The 18,679-nt window shown below is 41.6% G+C and overlaps 1 protein-coding gene across 1 annotated transcript in view; it reads left to right on the forward strand.

The window, feature by feature from the left end:
* TRIO (trio Rho guanine nucleotide exchange factor) overlaps nt 1-18,679 on the forward strand; it is a 367,450-nt gene that overhangs the window by 324,242 nt on the left and 24,529 nt on the right. The window contains exons 37-46 of the mRNA XM_031666092.1: nt 3,508-3,656; nt 5,105-5,171; nt 6,510-6,613; nt 9,699-9,768; nt 12,397-12,486; nt 13,051-13,143; nt 14,208-14,258; nt 14,512-14,589; nt 15,558-15,749; nt 18,027-18,204. Coding sequence (XP_031521952.1) covers nt 3,508-3,656; nt 5,105-5,171; nt 6,510-6,613; nt 9,699-9,768; nt 12,397-12,486; nt 13,051-13,143; nt 14,208-14,258; nt 14,512-14,589; nt 15,558-15,749; nt 18,027-18,204 — 1,072 coding nt within the window. The remainder of the gene's footprint in view (nt 1-3,507; nt 3,657-5,104; nt 5,172-6,509; nt 6,614-9,698; nt 9,769-12,396; nt 12,487-13,050; nt 13,144-14,207; nt 14,259-14,511; nt 14,590-15,557; nt 15,750-18,026; nt 18,205-18,679) is intronic.

Below are 18,679 nucleotides of genomic sequence, written 5' to 3' on the forward strand. Positions count from 1 at the left end.
CAAAAAAAGAAAAAGAAAAAGAAAGGAGCTTAGAACCATGCCAGTATGGACTGAGTTCAGCTACATCCTTGGTATCTCTTTAAAAGAGAAGTTGATAAAACTGTCTAAATGAAGGGTGCTTAAATTGTATCCAGTGAGTTTTTAAGCATCCTTAAACTTTTTTTAAAAAGCCATTTATACACATCAGTTAAATGACCATTAAAATCATTCTTACCAAATAGCTGAAATGGTTTCCCAGGGAATGCTGTGAGGCAAATCTGGCCACAGAGCTGCAGGTGTTTAAATTGTATTGCATTTTATATGGTCTGTGATTCATTTGTAATTAATTCACATGGCCTTCCAAATGGAGAGGTAGTCTGTGGCATGGTCAGTTTTGACTCTGACTAGCTTAATCTCCTTTTCCAATTCTGAGGAATTAAACTTTCTCAGTTTACTCAGTGAAACTGAGTTATTTCTGCTCACTTTAGTGGGCATAAAGCTGTTGGCATAGGAAAGGCATAGGTTTTGGAATCAGATAGACTTGGGTTCACAGTCTCCTTATGGTGAGTTCCACCGGGCAAGTGCTTCAGCCTCGGAGACTGTCTTTCAGCTACACGTGGGAGCTTGCACCCAGGTTCCATCCACAGGGGGGTTCACTGGTGCCTTCCCCTCCTTTTGAAGAACCATGTTTGTACTTTATGTGATACATTCATCCCATCTTCAGTGGGCCAGGGAATGCTATCTAAATTCTCCCCTCTTTTTCTGGTTCAAGAGAAGCATCAACCTGTGTTGGTTTCCTGTCACTAATGCTCTAATGTCAAATGGGAACTACTTTTTGTCAGAAAACACTAATGCATCATTGTAATATCCTCAACTTACACTGACTCCACAGTAGATCCTTAAGCATCCACATGTGTTTTCTTGTGGGTGATTTCTGAGGCTGTCGCACATTCATAATTGGATTTGAACAGTGCATTGTTTATTCATCAGAAGCTGCGTATGTCTTTATTGGGTTAGGGAGGAGAAGAGAAAAGGTGTTCAGCTGTTACACAGTATGATGTTTAAGGAACTGAACCTACCTAAACCTAAAACCTGAGGATTTAACTCAAAAAATAAAAGCCACCCTGAAAAGTGTTGCCTGGGATTCACTCTTCTGGCTTACCTCCACATTCTTGACCAAGCTGGTTATTTTAAAGGTTGTGCATTTTTCTTGCATGTGGGCAATAGAGTAATAGTTCCCTGCTGCCACAGTGACTGTGTGAACTTGACTTTGGGATTTTCTTCTCTTCACTAATCAAAATATAAAGGGAGATACAAGAAAGAATAAAAATAAATGAAATCACATCTAACGCAAGATGTTAGAAAAACAACAAATTAAACCAAAGAAAAGCAGAAGGAATGAATTTATAGAGATAAAAGCCGAAATTAATGAGCTGGAAAATGGTAGCATAATAAAACCAAAAATTTGTTCTTTAAATATAGACATTAGGTAACCATGTCAAGAAAATAGAAAACACAAATTCCCAAAATTAAGAAATTGTAAGAGAGGAGAAAACTGAGGAAATTCAAATAATCATAAGACGTTATTTTGTTCATCTCTTTGGTAATAAATTTAAAATGAAACCTGAATGAAATGGGCAGTTTTCTAAGGAAATATAATTTATCAAAATTAATCTCATAAGAGGTAGAATATTTCTGTAGACCCATCTTCATGTAAGAAAGAGAGGAAGTTGACAAGGACACAAAAAACAACCAAACCCAGAGAGTTTCACAAATAATTCATCCAAAATCTGTAAAGTCTCAGTGGTTGCAGTTTTGAGACAGCCTTCTGCTGGTGACAGCCTTCTCACTCACTTTTGTGGAAGAGGCAAATGGGCCTCATGAAGGCGACAAGGATGTCTAGCCACGACTGCACCTCTTCAGGGTGTGGGCACCCTCTCGGCAGCCCGTCTTGTCAGGAAGGATCAGATCTAGGACAGGCAGTCGAGGGGCCTGGAGACTCCTTTGTTGCAGGTCAAGAAAACCGGAAGACAGGTCCCCACGGACACTGATGAAGTCCGTGACCTTACCTCCCTGCCCTCTGCAGCATCAGGGGCATCTGGAGCCTTTCTCTTTATTTTCTTTTTTTTTTTTCTCACTGTTCGAATGAACAGAATTCAATCTAACAGGCTTCAGCTGTCCGGGTGGGGGGTGGGGGGTACAGAACATTCTCCCCTCGCTCTCAAAAACAGATATGATCTGATGAGCGTGAAGCAAGCTCCACTACTCACAGCAAAACGTTTGCTTCCAGTAAAGCTCAATGGCTATTTATTTAAAAGAGTGCATTTGTTTTTCAGATCAAACTCTGTTCCTTAACTCACTTAATGTCCTGTTTTTTCAAAAGTAAGATCAGCAGTTGGTGTGTTTTTTATAGCTCCAAGGGTTTTAACAAGATTGCGTGTACAGTACATACTTTGTGTCCTCAAAGCTCTGCTTAACGATGAAGTCAGACTCAGTCTGTGAAGAGGAAAAAATGGAACAAGTATTAGAGATTTTAGTTTATTAATATCAAATGTTTTAAGTGAGGTATTGTTTTCTCATTTTGTATTGTGCTGTTCAAACGAAGAATAAATTCATCACAATTTTTTCCAGTTCAATCATATCTATATATCCAGTTTGTTGCTTTGGGAATGTTAAAAGAACTATGACTCTTAGGTATTCTGTGAATCCAGGTAAAACAACAAGATTAATATGTACCAAATTAAAAGCAATGAGTCACCAGTCATTGTCACATTAATCCAAGGAGAGAAGTCACCAATATTCAACTTACAGATTTGTTGAACACTTGCAAAGATTTGCATGAGGTTCCACCAGGGATACAGCAATAAAAACAATCACCTGTAGAAACCAGAAGCTAGTGGGGGAAAGAATGTATTGCAGAAGTAATTAAGACCAGCATGATTACTATTTTGTATAGAGGGACAGAATGCAAGTTGCTAGATGGAGATTAATTTTACCTGGGTGATCTGTAGGCATTGAAGTATGAGTCAAAACTATAATAGGATAATCAGGAAACGAACCAAGTTTGTTTGAACTATAGATTGCTGATAGTCCACCAACAGGGAATGCAGGCACCATGTCCATGAGCCACACTGGCCTGACCGACACGCATCCCAACGGCTCATTTGGCAGGAATATAACCAGTAAGAACATTGCTAGATATTAAATATGTGTGATATATCCAGAAATGAGTGCAGCACTCTGATGTAAGCAAGTATAACTTTTCTACTTATTTGGTAACGAGAAATAGAATATATTAATGTATGTAAATTCACTATCCTTTTCATTCTAACTTGCCTCTTTTGTCCACCTCCTTTGACGCTATTTTTTGGTTAATAGTTGGGTTTTTTGTGTTATTAAATACTATAATTTCATAAGCATAAAGATTTTATAATTTCACAAATACATTTTCTGTATTTTCTTGTCTTAGTTTCAGCCAATCATGGGCTGTAGGCAGTAAGTGTTGTTGCTTATCTCAATGTCTTCCAGGCACTGGAGGATCGTCCTAGCTCACTCCTTGTTGACCAGGGAGATAGTAGCAGCCCTTCCTTCAACCCTTCGGATAATTCCCTTCTCTCTTCCTCCTCGCCCATTGATGAGATGGAAGAAAGGAAATCCAGCTCTTTGAAGAGAAGACAGTAAGACAGAAATGTTTTCATTCTTATTGTTCTCTGGGTTCCCTCCTGTCTTTGTTGCCTTCAAAAATGTGACTGAGATTCAGCTCTGAATTACCGAGATGAGGAGCTCCATGGCCTCTCATTGAGTGATTGTACGTATGTAAGACTTAGGACCTAATAAGGGCACAGTATTCCATAGCCGCAGTTTCTTGTTTTATTTGTATATGATACTTCATAAGTAAAAATGATGCAAGATAAAAATGTCTTCTGCCACGTCTGGCGAGAAACTCCTAGACTTTTTATTGTACCTGTGATTGTGAAAGAAAAAGTCTTGTAAAATTAGAACCAATCCCAAAAACTTGAATATTCTTCAAATATACTTTACTGGTAAGTGTTTCTCAATTCCAGTAAAGCAGCATATGGTGAAAAGAGTCCTGAAAAATGTTACAAAAGGTTTAAACTTGCCTTTGGAGAAGAAAAAAAAACGTAAGCTACAAAACGGCAGAGACTGTGTATGTCTTCTTTAGCACTGTATCCCAGCACCTCCGATGCTGCTGGACACGTGAGAGGTGCCAGGTTGATGCTGATTGAATGAATGACTGAACAACATGTGAATGAACCTTTTCAGGCCAATTGAGGTTGTTTGCTATGCTGATCAAATGATTGTCTTCTATTATCTGAGTGGCCTTAAACGGTTACTGAATGTTACAAACAGAAATACTTGTGAGTGATGTGATTAGACCCAAGGCTTTAAACATCTGAATTAAAAGTTTTTCTTGTATAGCCAGTGAAGGTTAAAATGACTTAATCATATTTTTTAAAGCCACCTCCTTTACTGTCATGGCTTTGTCATAAAGTTGTGTCTAAGCTTCTTTGTTGTCCCTGTATGTGATCGGAATCCAGAAGGGTGAATTCACCCGGATTGCCCTCATGCACTGTGCCTAAGTGTCTTTTGACCTCCAGCGCTCTTGGGGGTCAACCACTGGAACCCTGTAAGTGATTTGGGAACCTCCAGAATTTAACACCCAAATGTACAAATTTGATACATTACTATTCAGTCCCGGAAGGAGTCTGCCTTGACCAGGAGCAGAGGTACAAAAAAATTCACTTAGAAAACAGAGTTTGCGGCCGGGCGCAGTGGCTCACGCCTGTAATCTCAGCACTTTGGGAGGCCGAGGCGGGCAGATCACGAGGTCAGGAGATCGAGACCATCCTGGCTAACACAGTGAAACCCCATCTCTACTAAAGAATACAAAAAATTAGCCGGGCGTAGTGGCGAGCGCCTATAGTCCCAGCTGCTCGGGAGGCTGAGGCAGGAGAATGGCGTGAACCCAGGAGGTGGAGGTTGCAGTGAGCTGAGATTGTGCCACTGCACCCCAGCCTGGGTGACAGACCAAGACTCCGTCTCAAAAAAAAAAAAAAAAAAGAAAACAGAGTTTGCATGATAAATTCTATCTTTCTCTCTCCAGCTACGTTTTGCAAGAATTGGTGGAGACAGAGCGTGACTATGTGCGGGACCTTGGCTATGTGGTTGAGGTGTGTATTGCCAGAAATTTAGTAACTTTGTATCAGCCCCAGGAGTTGTCCAAAGTAGTATCGGGTTAGACAGTTGAACACCTCTCAAATTAAAAACGTTTTTGACCCAAAATAAAAAATGACCAACAAAGTATTTCCAAAAAATTAAATTTAGCCAATTATCTTTACCATCTGTATTCAGTTGTAAATGTTTCTTTTTCACATAGTGTATCTTGACATAATCTTTTTAACAATTAAAATGTATAATTATTATAAATAATAATATTATTAAATGATACTAAGTAAGTATATTATACTTAGTAGATAGGAATCTTGCCTTAATTATTTCACAAGAGTGTGGGTATCACTACAGAAATGGAAACCTTACTGGTTGAAAAAGTCAGTGTGGCCCAGCTGTGGGTTTGGTTCCATCCTGAATCCACCCAGGTTCAGAGCTTGGACTGTGGCTGCAGCAGGTCATTTACTGATAGTTTTGTGCAGAATACATTGCTGTTTCCATCGACCAGAAGTTGCCAAACACTGTAGCCATAGCAAACCACTGCGTTTTGTACTGGATCGAGAGCCATCTCTAGGCTAGTCCCTGCCAGTCAATTTGGAGATTAGTCAGATTAAGAAACTCAACTCATCAAAAAGCTATTTTTGTAGTATTAAATTTTATGTTTACTCTTTCACCTTTGCAAATTTGTATAGGACAATACTTTTTGGTTACACACCCCATTAAAAGTACCAGCTATTACAGTTAATTGCATAACACAAAAGATTTAACATGCTTGATTTGTCTGCAGTCATTGTTAACAGTGAGATAAGCAACATGAGTACTTAAGAGGTTCTGTACGGACTCAATTAAATAGAAATTTTAAGCCACATTTTAGCAGCGTATTCAATCCGCTGTTGTTTAAAAATCAATTTATAAAAATATTGTTAAACCTTTATTTAACAGATTACACAAATAATCCAAAAAGAAAAGAAAATCTTTGTTTCTAAGAGATAAATGCTGAAAACAGGAGATACAATTCTGACCAAATATTTAATATTTACAAACTATTTTAATGAAACCATTTACATTTATGTAAACTTCTTTAATTCCTTAGAAGAATTTTGATCTGTGAGTGCTGAACAGTCCAGGGAAAGAAAATTACAGCAATGAATATAATGAGTATATTCCAAGTATCAGTTATAGATACTTTTCATATGGGGTTTTTTGTTTGTTTTAGATAAAGAGCTGGTTACAAGACAGTGCATGCGTCGGTTTTGCCTTCTGTGACTATTAATCAGTAAGCCGCTGATTGATTCAGACATATTCCATGAAATACACTTATCATAACTGTTTAATTGTAGGGCTACATGGCACTTATGAAAGAAGATGGTGTTCCTGATGACATGAAAGGAAAAGACAAAATTGTGTTTGGCAACATCCATCAGATTTACGACTGGCACAGAGAGTACGTAAAGATACATTGTGCCCGATGGTATGCGAAGCACCTGCACTTGCTAAACTGAGGCAGGCCAGGCCAAAGGAAATTTGTTCTGTTCATTTTATTACCTGCGTAGCCTCCTGGAGGGAGCTGGTGCAAAGGAGATATTGATGTACCCAGGAATTCTGCAGTAGCATTTGGTGGCAAGGAGAGAATCTCGTCTCTTGTTCGTGCTGGTCCATGTCGAGAGTCTGTGGAAGGAATTAGCTGGAAGCACCAGCGTGGAGCCAGCTGCCAGAGCTGCTGGCCTGGTCCTGACCTTGAGCCCTCAGCCTCCCTACTGTACACTTCCATGCTTCATCTGCACACCCACATTATAATGTTACCAACCTTGTGGGTTTTTTATGAAGAGTGACTGACTTAATACTTTTACAAAGCGCTTAGAACAACATCTGCGTAGAATAAGCCTTAATAAGTATTTCTAACTAGAACTGCAGCCATCTTTAGAATAAATACAAGTTATCATTAGAGGACCTTGAAGACACTCATTTGTCCAATTATTTTATGTTATTTTTATTTTTTAGAGACAGAGTCTCGCTCTGTCACCAAACTGGAGTGTAATAGTATGATCATAGTTCACTGCAGCCTTGAACTCCTGGATTCAGGTGACCCTCCCACCTCAGCATCTCTCAGCATCTGTAGTAGCTGGGGCTACCGGCACGCAGCACCATGCACATCTAACTTTTTTATTTTTCGTAGAGACACAGGGTCTTACTGTGTTGCTTAAGGTGGTCTTGAACTCCTGGGCTCAAGCAGTCTTCCCACCTCAGCCTCCCAAAGTGCTGAGATTACAGCATGAGCCACCACACCTGGCCCAACTCAATCTTTTTTTTTTTTTTTTTTTTTTTTTTTGAGACGGAGTCTCGCTCTGTAGTCCAGGCTGGAGTGCAGTGGCCGGATCTCAGCTCACTGCAAGCTCCGCCTCCCGGGTTCACGCCATTCTCCTGCCTCAGCCTCCCGAGTAGCTGGGACTACAGGCGCCCGCCACCTCGCCCAGCTAGTTTTTTGTATTTTTTGGTAGAGACGGGGTTTCACCGTGTTAGCCAGGATGGTCTCGATCTCCTGACCTCATGATCCGCCCGTCTCGGCCTCCCAAAGTGCTGGGATTACAGGCTTGAGCCACCGTACCCGGCCTCAACTCAATCTTTAATGGAAAAAGTAGACATGATTAACCATGAAATTCGACTCTGATACCACTACGTTCCCCACATGTATCCTTATCAGGAGGCGATCCATCTGGGGACTGGTGCTACGTAGCTCACCTTGGCTACCAGAGCTTGTCAACTTACCTGTCCCTTTAGGTCACTTTGCTTATAACTTTAAAAATCCTTCATCATCTGAGGATTGCTTAATGCTGGCCACTGGTCTTCCAGTGGAATGTTCCAGGTGCACTGTCTGCTCTGGTTACCTGGCAGGGCCTTCTGCTCTCCTGTCTTGATGCAGCTGCTCCTCCCTCTGTACAGGGTGGAGCACAATGTCATCACCTCCAAAGCTCTGGCCTCTCTCTGAAGCTGAGCTCCAATACTTGCTTCTCCATTAGGCCTGGGTGTTCCCAGTCAGACTCCTTCTCTTCTGCAGAAGCAGATGGGACTATGCTCTTTTAAACTATGAAATACTGGACAGATATAAGGAGGAACTGCCATGGCATGTATCAAGTAGTGTTGTTATTTCTGTACTTCTCCCTCATAATAGATTGTAAAACCTTTGAACCCAGGTCAGAGAGGTCTTTATTTTCATATCCCCTGTGATGTATAATTTATTTGGATTTACAGATAAATGATTGGTGAACTTTAGAAACAGCACTCCAGTTTATAGCTCTGTGCTGTAGACTTACTGAAAGTCTACAGTGAAACCAGTTCAAAAAGGGATATTTTGTATTATGATTTAGTCTCCTACTTCCAAGGCTGGTTTTTAACGCTGTGAAGGGAAGCTGAAAATGACAGTGTTTCTGGGATGTCCAGACAGAGAAACTGCGTCCAGAGATGCTATCCACCACAGCAGGGATAGTAAATCCCTTAGTACAACATTAATTGTCATGGTGGTTTGGGGGTTAATGTAATACCAAATATTAACATAAATAAAAATATATTTAAGTGATAACTAAGGTGGACATATATCTTAAAAGACACCTACAGCCCAGAAAACAATGAACATTGTTGACCTACAGCTATGTGGTCACTGTGATGATACCTAATTTTAATCTTAAAGGGAGCTGATATTTATAACCTAGAAGTGGATTTTGATAACATTTGAGAAAGCTTCATAAAGCTGACACAGGTAACATATTTAGTTTTGTGTATCTGCTGTCCAATTTGAGTCTCTAAAAATTATCTTAGAATGAATACGAAGTTCACAGGTATGAAGACCAAGTTTTCAGAAATAAAAAATGTCCAAGTACTTTGAAGCATCTATTTTTCACTGATTATTCAGCCGAGGATATTAGCACTTGTGTCCTTGAACAGAGATGAGAATGTTTGTTGTCCAAAGACCAGGAAGGTTACCAGCCAAGGGATGCACAGTCGTGCCTCATCTCCTGTGACTTTGTATTCCTTTAGGCTTTGTAGCTTAACAAAAGGTTTTCCTTGTACTTGTTAAGTTTCCGTGTATTTGTTAAATATATGCTTCACACTTCGCAGTTGCTCATATCAAAACAGACTATTGAAAATGTAAACCTGGCCAGGCACAGTGGCTCATGCCTGTAATCCCAGCACGTTGGGAGGCCAAGGCAAGTGGATCACTTGAGGTCAGGAGTTCGAGACCAGCCTGGCCAACATGGTGAAACCCCGTCTCTACTAAAAATGCGAAAAAATTAGCCAGGCATAGTGGTGCATGCCTGTAACCCCAGCTACTTGGGAGACTGAGGCAGGAGAATCGCTTGAACCCAGGAGGCGGAGGTTGCAGTGAACCAAGATCACACCACTGCACTCCAGCCTGGGTGATAGAGTGATACTCTCAAAAAAAAAAAAAAAAGAAAAAGAAAAAATGTAAACCTAAATCTAAAGTTAGAAGGCCACACTGGAAATAGTTCTAATATTTTCTCCTTTCTTTTCAGCTTTTTTTTAGGAGAGTTAGAGAAGTGCCTTGAAGATCCAGAAAAACTAGGATCCCTTTTTGTTAAACACGTAAGTATAATAGCATTGCTTATATCCTGTTCTGATGGTGTCATCTTTAGTCATTGGTTTGTCGAATTAAAGGAGAACTCACTTATACTTTACATGAGTGCGGATGTTTAAGATAAAATCAAACCGCATGGTGTTAGTGAGTTGGAATTAAAATCCCTTCTTCAACATGAGTTACCTTCTTTTCCCAGTCACCTGGCTGCAGCTGGCTATTTGGCTAGCAGCAGCACAGGTTGGTGAGAAAGGACCAGAGCCAGGCCTGAACAGTATCATTTGGGGTGTCTGAGCAGGCAGGTATTGTTGAGTGGAGATGTAACTGTACCTGCAGTGTGTTTAACGTAACAGCCACATAGTGTGTATATCTAAAATAAGTGTATTAACATTAAAGTTTTTTGTTCTTGGGAAAAATCACGATATATTTTTAGATTTAGTGACAGGAGTTTTTGCATTTTTGCCAGTCTCTTTAATGTCTTGCTGAATAAAAGACAGCTGGATTTTTATATCTGCTTCTGCATCTAACTCATTGCTATGTTTTTTGGTTCAAGTATCCAAACAAATCCATCCTTACACACATATAGTTAGAAAAGGATGAGTATTTTAATAGCCTGTTCAGATAATTATATAGTTTTCTTAGATGCTACCCCAAAACTTGACAATTGATCATTTCTTAAAGGTTAGTTGCAATATGGAATCTGAAAACCTACCCATGAACTTCTCCCTTGCTGTGACATTAAATACATGTTAATTAAATACATTTAATGTTTCTATTGGGCTTCGAGGCTCCTGCAGCCATGCAGGGTCCTGTGACATCAGGCATCAGTCCACTGGAAGATCCCAGCTCACAGACTTAGGCAGATCTTCCAGAGGTTGACACATTTCATTACACAGTCTCCAAAATTCCAGTTCTTTACCTTTACCACCCATCTCTTTGAAGGCTTTAAGTGTGAAGTTCAGAGTGGCAGATATATATTTCCCAAAATTTTAATTTTTTGCTTGAAAGCTGTAATTTTCACTAACAAACACTGCCAGTTGTTTGCCTTGAAATGACAGGCTTATTTTGTTCATGTTCAAGAAAATGAACAGATACCCAAGAGTAAATAATTATAGTTTGTGTCAATCATTCTTCCAAGTAAAAATGGTGGTCCATTAAAAAAAGTGGTTAGTTCCACTCACAACTCAGTTACATAAGTGCTTTTTCTTGAGACATTTATCGAGTGCAATTCAAGTGTTGTGTGGACATCATCTTGTCACAAGAATGTTAAAAAGGTATATACTCCCCGGTTGAGTTTTAATAAAAAGAATAATGTTTACTCATCCAGGACATTCTTAAGTGAAGCTATTTTTTTTTTTTACTATAAATTTGTGGCAGTGAACAGTTTTTGCCAAGGTGCCAGCAATTTCACCCACCATTGGTTTTGCACATCAGCACAGATGTCAGCACAATGGAAAGGACAACTGACATCTTAGTGGTGTTTAGAAAATAGTTCTGACCTAATGGCGCCACAGAAAGACCTCAGGGGGCACTGGAGGTCTGCACACTCTACTTTGAGGATCACTGATTTATGGAAAGGCTCATTGTCTACATTTTTTTTCCCTCTGCCTTTATGATTTGAGATTAAAGAGCTTTTTCTTCTCTACTAAAACCAACCAGGCTTACTAGGACTGTTGGCAGGGTTTGGAGTGATGGCAGTAATTCTTTGTTTAATATTAAGAAGGGTGTTTCTGGCCGGGTGCAGTGGCTCACGCCTGTAATTCCAGCTCTTTGGGAAGCCGAGGCGGGCGGATCACGAGGTCAGGAGATCGAGACCATCCTGGCTAACACGGTGAAACCCCGTCTCTACTAAAAAAGACAAAAAAATTAGCTGGGTGTGGTGACGGGCGCCTGTAGTCCCAGCTACTCAGGAGGCTGAGGCAGGAGAATGGGATGAACCCGGGAGGCGGAGCTTGCAGTGAGCCGAGATGGCGTCACTGCACTCCAGCCTGGGCAACACAGCCAGACTCCGTCTCAAAAAAAAAAAAAAAAAGAAGGGTGTTTCAGCCAGGTGCAGTGGCTCATGCCTATAATCCCAACACTTTGGGCGGCCAAGGCAGGAGGGTTGCCTGAGGCTAGGAGTTTTGAGACCAGGCTGGGCAAAAAAGCAAGACTCCATCCCTACCAAAAAAAAATTAAAAATTTAGCCGGGCATGGTGACACACATCTGTAATCCTAGCTACTCAGAGGCTGAGGTGGGCGGATGGCTTGAGCCCGGGAGTTTAAGGCTTCAATGAGCCATGATTACACCACTGCCCTCCTGCCTGGACAACAGAGTGAGACACTGTCTCCTAAAAAAAACAAAAAAACAAAAAAAAAAAAACAGTGTTCTTTTGCTACCTCTGGTATTTGTTGGTATTTGGTACTGTAAAGTGAAGGGTATGGTGTGTGGGGAGTGATGGGGAAGGACTGGTTGTGGAGCTCCACCATAGAATGCTGATCTACATCATGAATCTGGAGTTTACTCCCAAGAGCCTTAGCCATGCAACTTGGTTTTAAGATGATTCCCTTTATGGATGTGCTGAAATGTGTGTGTGCTCTTGTGTTCTCATCCAGCTTCACATTGTTATAACCCGACTGTTTGCCTTTTTTATTCCTAGGAGAGAAGGTTGCACATGTACATAGTTTATTGTCAAAATAAACCAAAGTCTGAGCACATTGTCTCAGAATACATTGATACCTTTTTTGAGGTAAGATCTAAGATACAAACAAAGTATTTCTGAATCTTTTGTTCTAATTGATTTCCAAAAATTAAAGTATCAGTGGTTTCCCAGGAGACTAATTTCCAAAGAAAATTAGCCTGAGTGATAAGACTTCTGAACCTGTGTTTCTTTCCTATAAATCCGAGAAATGAGTATGAATTTAGTCTGTGGTCATACCCCTGGCATTCAGAAGACTGCAGTCATTGTTAAAAATAAGGGTTTTTATAAGTGTTACACTTAAGTCTCATTACAAATCCAGAATAATTTATGTTCTAAACTTGTAGCCTAAAAATAATATATATATTTATACGAATAAAAGAACACAATTGCAAAATGTCATTAAACAAGCATAAAAGACTGCTTTGAAAAACAACTCAGGTGAAAGTGTGAAACTTGGAAATTCTGTGAACTAGCAAAGCTCTAGTTAGTCTAGTGCTTTTTTTTCCTAGTTACTTTTGCTGCCAGTGTTGTAATCTTTCTGACAATTACAAAGACTAAAAATTTGCCCTTTAATGAGCAGCCCATACGATCTTTTCTCTCTTAAAACCACAGGACTTAAAGCAGCGTCTTGGCCACAGGTTGCAGCTCACGGATCTGTTGATCAAACCAGTGCAGAGAATCATGAAGTATCAGCTGTTACTGAAGGTGAGGAGGTAGCGGGACAGACTCTGGTGTCAGGAGTGAGTTTGCTGAGAAAATAAGACTCAGTGGGGGAAAGAAGGATTTGGTAGGACAGGGGAATCATTTGTGTAACAAGTATATTATTTCTGTTAAGTTAATCTTTAAAAATTTAAGAAAACACTTCAAACAATTTTCTCAATTTTTTATTTACATCAAGTTCGGAATGAAAATATCAGTAAAAGTGAATTTTTCCCCCCCACCACAGACCTTGGAATGCTAATGATTTTTCTTCTGCTCTATCAACTTTGATTATTTTCTAATCTTCTTGGAACCTTGGATAAAAGTAAATTTGGAATCCCTTTGTATTCCTCTCTGTTGGCTTAACACTAGCCCTTGGTTGATTTAAATTCTTAAGCATAGCTGAAGGCAGAGTCATATGTTTTTCTGTGATAAAAGTGACTTCAAGTGTAACGAGATTCCTTCATATACAACACTTAGGACCTGGATATAGAGAGGGACAAAGAGTTTGTCTTGCGTTAAACAGGAACCATCAGATAGATCTGGTGTGACTCTGTGGACTACAGCTTGAAATCCACATGGGAATGTCTTTTTGTTGTGTTACTGATAAAGTACTTATAACAATATGATAAAGTAGAACTAAAGCACCAGACAGGCGTGGTGGTGCACACCTGTAGCCCCGGCTACTTGGGAGGCTGAGGCAGGAAGATAGCTTGAGACCAGGAGTTGGAGGCTGCAGTGAGCTATGATTGCTCCTTTGAATAGCCACTGCACTCCAGCCTGGACAGCATAGTGAGAACTTGTCTATTAAATAAAAAAATTCTTTCAGAACTAAAGTGCTGAACCCAGTGTCTGGCACAGTGTGAGTGGTCAAAAGGTTAGCTTGTGTTCAGTGTCTCATTCCTGTAGTCCCGGCTACTCAGGAGGCTGAAGCAAGAGGATCACTTGGGGCCAGGAGTTCAAGACCAGCTTGAGCAACATAGTGAGACCCTGTCTCTTAACAAAATAATAAAAGGACAGCTCCTGTTGTCTTTGTCACCATTATCACGTCCTCTCCATTTCCCTTTCAGGACTTCCTCAAGTATTCCAAAAAGGCCAGCCTGGATACATCAGAATTAGAGGTACATGCGTCAGTGACTGTGCCCCTCCAAATCCCCACCAGCCTCTTTTCCTACTCGCCTCGTGTCTCCTAACAGTGGTCTAGCCCTGGGAGGGGTCAGAGCAGTGGGTGACAGTCTCTCCAGTGCATCTCCATGAGCCCTGCACACTAGGGGGTGGGGAAGAAGAACAGAACTTCTTCAGGTCAGAGGGTGAGCACGTCAGATTTTCCCCAGAGGAACTTGAACCTCCACTCTTCTCTCTCCCCTCCCGCAGAGAGCTGTGGAAGTCATGTGCATAGTACCCAGGCGGTGCAACGACATGATGAACGTGGGGCGGCTGCAAGGATTCGACGTAATGCGGCTCTTGTTCTTTAAGAGAGCTCCTCTGCCTTCCCTCTCTTTCTTTTGTCTTGGATTATTTTTCTCCACGGGGAAAAAGCTGATCCTTTTCACTTGGTTTTCTGGCTTCTCTCACTTTACTTCAATCTGATTGATGTTTTCTTTCCTTTTTTTTTTTTTTTTTTTTTTTTTTTGGTGCATTTGATTTGCTTTTTTGGGACTTGCCTGTGCTCAAAGCCCAGCGCCTCATGGCAGAAACAAGCAGGACTGGGCTTTGTCTCTTGGGCCCAGTAGTGTAAGAACTGAGTTTCCTTTCCTCAGCATTTAAGACCATGGTAGCTATGGATATAGTAGGACCTAGGAGGCCCCCACTCTCTCATCTCTGGGACTTGATACTTCCTCATTAGTTTAAGATACGTTTGCATGAGTTGCTAGACTATTCATCTTACATATTACCTATTATGTATCCTCAGGATGAGTTCAGAACCAGAATCTTCTTTTAAAAATTTGACTATTGAGTTAAGGAGGCGGGAGAAGTTTTTATTTTCTTGCCTACTGTTTTGCTAGAGAATTAACATTGACAGTTCTAGTGCTGTGGTTCTCTCTGAGGCACACACAGAGGCCACTGGAGGCCTTCTGAGAACTCCTCTGCATGCCTGATGAGTTCCTGCTGGCGGCCCAGGGACCACACTTTGAGAACCACTGTTCTAGTATAAACCAGACATTTAAAATTCCACTTTTAATCTGTAACTGTAACTGAGGCGCCAGAGGTCTTTACAAACGTTGGCAAGAATTTTATTTAGATAATTATTCTGTTTAGGGCCAAGAATAGTAAAAGAAAAAAAAATTAAGCTCCATAAATTAATAAAAGAAAAATACATTATTCTATAGGAGGAAATCTAAAGAAAACAGAGCTTCAGATAACTTAGAATGCAATGTTTTCTTCTCCCCTTCCTTTTCCCCCTTTATTTCTTGTTTTAGGGGAAAATCGTTGCCCAGGGTAAACTGCTCTTGCAGGACACATTCTTGGTCACAGACCAAGATGCAGGACTTCTGCCTCGCTGCAGAGAGAGGCGCATCTTCCTCTTTGAGCAGATCGTCATATTCAGTGAGCCACTTGATAAAAAGAAGGGCTTCTCCATGCCGGGGTTCCTGTTTAAGAACAGTATCAAGGTAATGTGTGTCTGTGTGTGTTTTCTCTGTGCCGGCGCATGTACCCATCACACCGATAAACACTGTTTCCTTTTAATGATGACACACCCTGATGCTTGGTTTAAGTATTTGAGAATTTTCTAGTATATTTCAGAGCCTTTGAATTCACCCATTTCTCTCTTTACTGTCTGTGTTCTTGAGTGGCTAATGTCTTGTGCACACCTCTATGTGACCACAGCCATTCCTTCTTAGATGAGAACTGGTCATGGGTAGTGTTTATGCACCACCTTCTCTAGGACCATGGAAAACTGGTTTAAATTTTATAGCATGGATTTGGGGGATTGTTCTGTGATCAGAGAAGAAGCTAACTTGGTGTCTTCTTCTCTTCCCCCACTCACCAAGGAGGTACTGAGCACTCAGCAGCCGGCGTGAGGGGTCCAGGAATGGCCCAGTTGGATGCCCTCCCTACCCTGATGTAGCTTATCCTCTAATAGGAAAGGAAGACAGAGGGACAAAGAAAATAATTGCAAATGGCACTCAACTCTATAAAAGGGACAAACCAAGGGTGAGGTAGAGAAGAGCAGAGGGCGGGCCTGAGGTCCCAGCAGATGACTCCTGGGAGATACACGCCCCCGCCAGGGTCCTCCTGGCTCTGCAGCTGTGCAGAGCCTGAGGTCAGAAGGGAGATGCACTTCCTTTTGGTAGGGCCTCCTGCCCTACGCCATCAGGGAAGGGGAACTCTCAGACCGTGCACATCTGCAGGCCTCACAGCACACAGGCAGAACATTGCATCCTCCCCCATCCGGCTCCCTGCTCAGGCTTTTGTTGGCTGTCCCCAGCAGCCTTCACTTGCCTAAACCTGGGTTGGGTCTGTCCACGGGCACAGATGCCAGGCTGGGGGGTCTCTGCCCACCAGCACCTAGGAAGGCTCTGGAGCCAGACAGCTGGGGAAGGAGGCTGCCTCTGCATGAGGCTGGGCTGTGGGCCCTCGCACCTCCCACCACCCACCTGCCCCTCCAGACTCCGCCTTTTGAGGCCCCTTATCCTGAGGCCATGTCAGGCACAGACCTTCTGGGCTCACCACTACACCTGAGCCTCCACCCATCCCCTGAACTGTGTGCCCATCCCCTGAGCTGCACCCATACTCTGAACTGCACCCATCCCCTGGACAGCAGCCATCATCCAAACTGTGCACCCATCCCCTCAACTGTGCACCCATACACTGAACTGCACCCATACGCTGAGCTGCACCCATCCCCTGGACTGCAGCCATCATCTGAACTACACCCAACCCCTGCACTGCACCCATCCAATCCCTGCACTGCACCCATCCCCTGAGAACTGCCTACCCATTCGTCTCACAAGTCTTTTGTCAGAAAATCACTCCAGCACTGTAGGAATTTTGTATATATTTTTTACATATTGTTTTTATAAAATTATCTGACATATTTTAATCATGATACCATATATACTTTTATAACATAGGTTATAAAATTGGTTATCAAATATTGGTATTTGAGATTTGTTTAATGGTGTCATTTACACCCTGGGAAGTAAGGGATAAATACGGAGGCATCATACAGGGGTTTGGGAAACAGGTAATCCCAGACCCATATTTCTAGTTAATTGTTCAGGCTGTTAGTTCAAACTATTAGTTAGTTTAACAGCCTTGTAATCCCCGTGTACCTGAGTCAAGAGGCATTGAAAAGCTTCAAGTGTTTTCTGAGGCAGTAAAAATGGCAGTTCAACGGAAAAGTGCTTGTTTCAGGATTGAGGTAGGATGAACTTCACTTTGCACTTGGCCAGTGGGGATCAATGTGCTTTAATTTTTTATTGTGGTAAAATACACATAACATAAATGTGCTGTCTTTAATTGCCTAGCGCTGTGGGATTAAGAGCATTCATGTTGTGTAACCATCACCATCATGTCTTCACAACTCTTCGTCTTGCAGAGCTAAAGCCCTGTACCCATTAAACACTAACTCCCCACTTCCCCATCCCCAAGCCCCTGGCAACCTCCACTCTATCTATCCCCACATTTGACTACTCTAAGGACCTCCTGTAAGTGGAATCATAACAATAGTTGTATTTTGGAACTGGCATATTTGACTTAGCATAACGTCTCCAAGGTTCATCCATGTCATAGTGTATGTCAGAATTTCTTTACTCATTAAGGCTGAAAAACTGTCCACGTAGCCCACATTTTCTTGGTCCATTCATCAGTCAGTGGACACATGGCTTGCTTCCTTTCCACCTGTTAGCTATTATGAATAATGCTTGCTTTTTTTTTTTTTTAAGGTGAGTTGCCTTTGCCTGGAGGAAAATGTGGAAAATGATCCCTGTAAATTTGCTCTGACATCAAGGACGGGTGACGTGGTAGAGACCTTCATTTTGCATTCATCTAGTCCAAGTGTCCGGCAAACTTGGATCCATGAAATCAACCAAATTTTAGAAAACCAGCGCAATTTTTTAAATGGTAATATGTGTTCTGTTACTAGATGTGTGCTTTCTTTCCTAATGTACTCACTTGTATTTATCTCCCTCTCCCGTTCATATCCATAGTAATGACAGAACTTAGCACTCACCACTCTTCAGGCACTGCCTAGATATTGCTTTACTTCATCTTCACAACCACCCTGTGTGGCCAGTACTATTATTATCCCTGCTTTACAGATGAGAAAGCTGGGGCACCGAGTGGCTGAGTAATTTGCCTCGAGTCCCACAAGTTGTTGAGGGCAGAGTCAGGACGCAGAGTGGCCATCTGGCTCTTGGTCTGTGCCCCTCGCAGCTACACTGTCCCACACATAACATGTTATGAGGGCCCTGTCCTAGGAAGAGGAGTTTGCAAGAAGAACACCAGGAAGATGGCATTGGCCAGAGACATTCACGAGAGCCTTGCCACACCCACACCTCCATTCCCCATAAAAAAATAAGAGATGGGGGCCGGGCGT

The sequence above is a fragment of the Papio anubis genome, chromosome 5, assembly GCF_008728515.1.
Source record: "Papio anubis isolate 15944 chromosome 5, Panubis1.0, whole genome shotgun sequence".
NCBI lineage: Eukaryota > Metazoa > Chordata > Mammalia > Primates > Cercopithecidae > Papio > Papio anubis.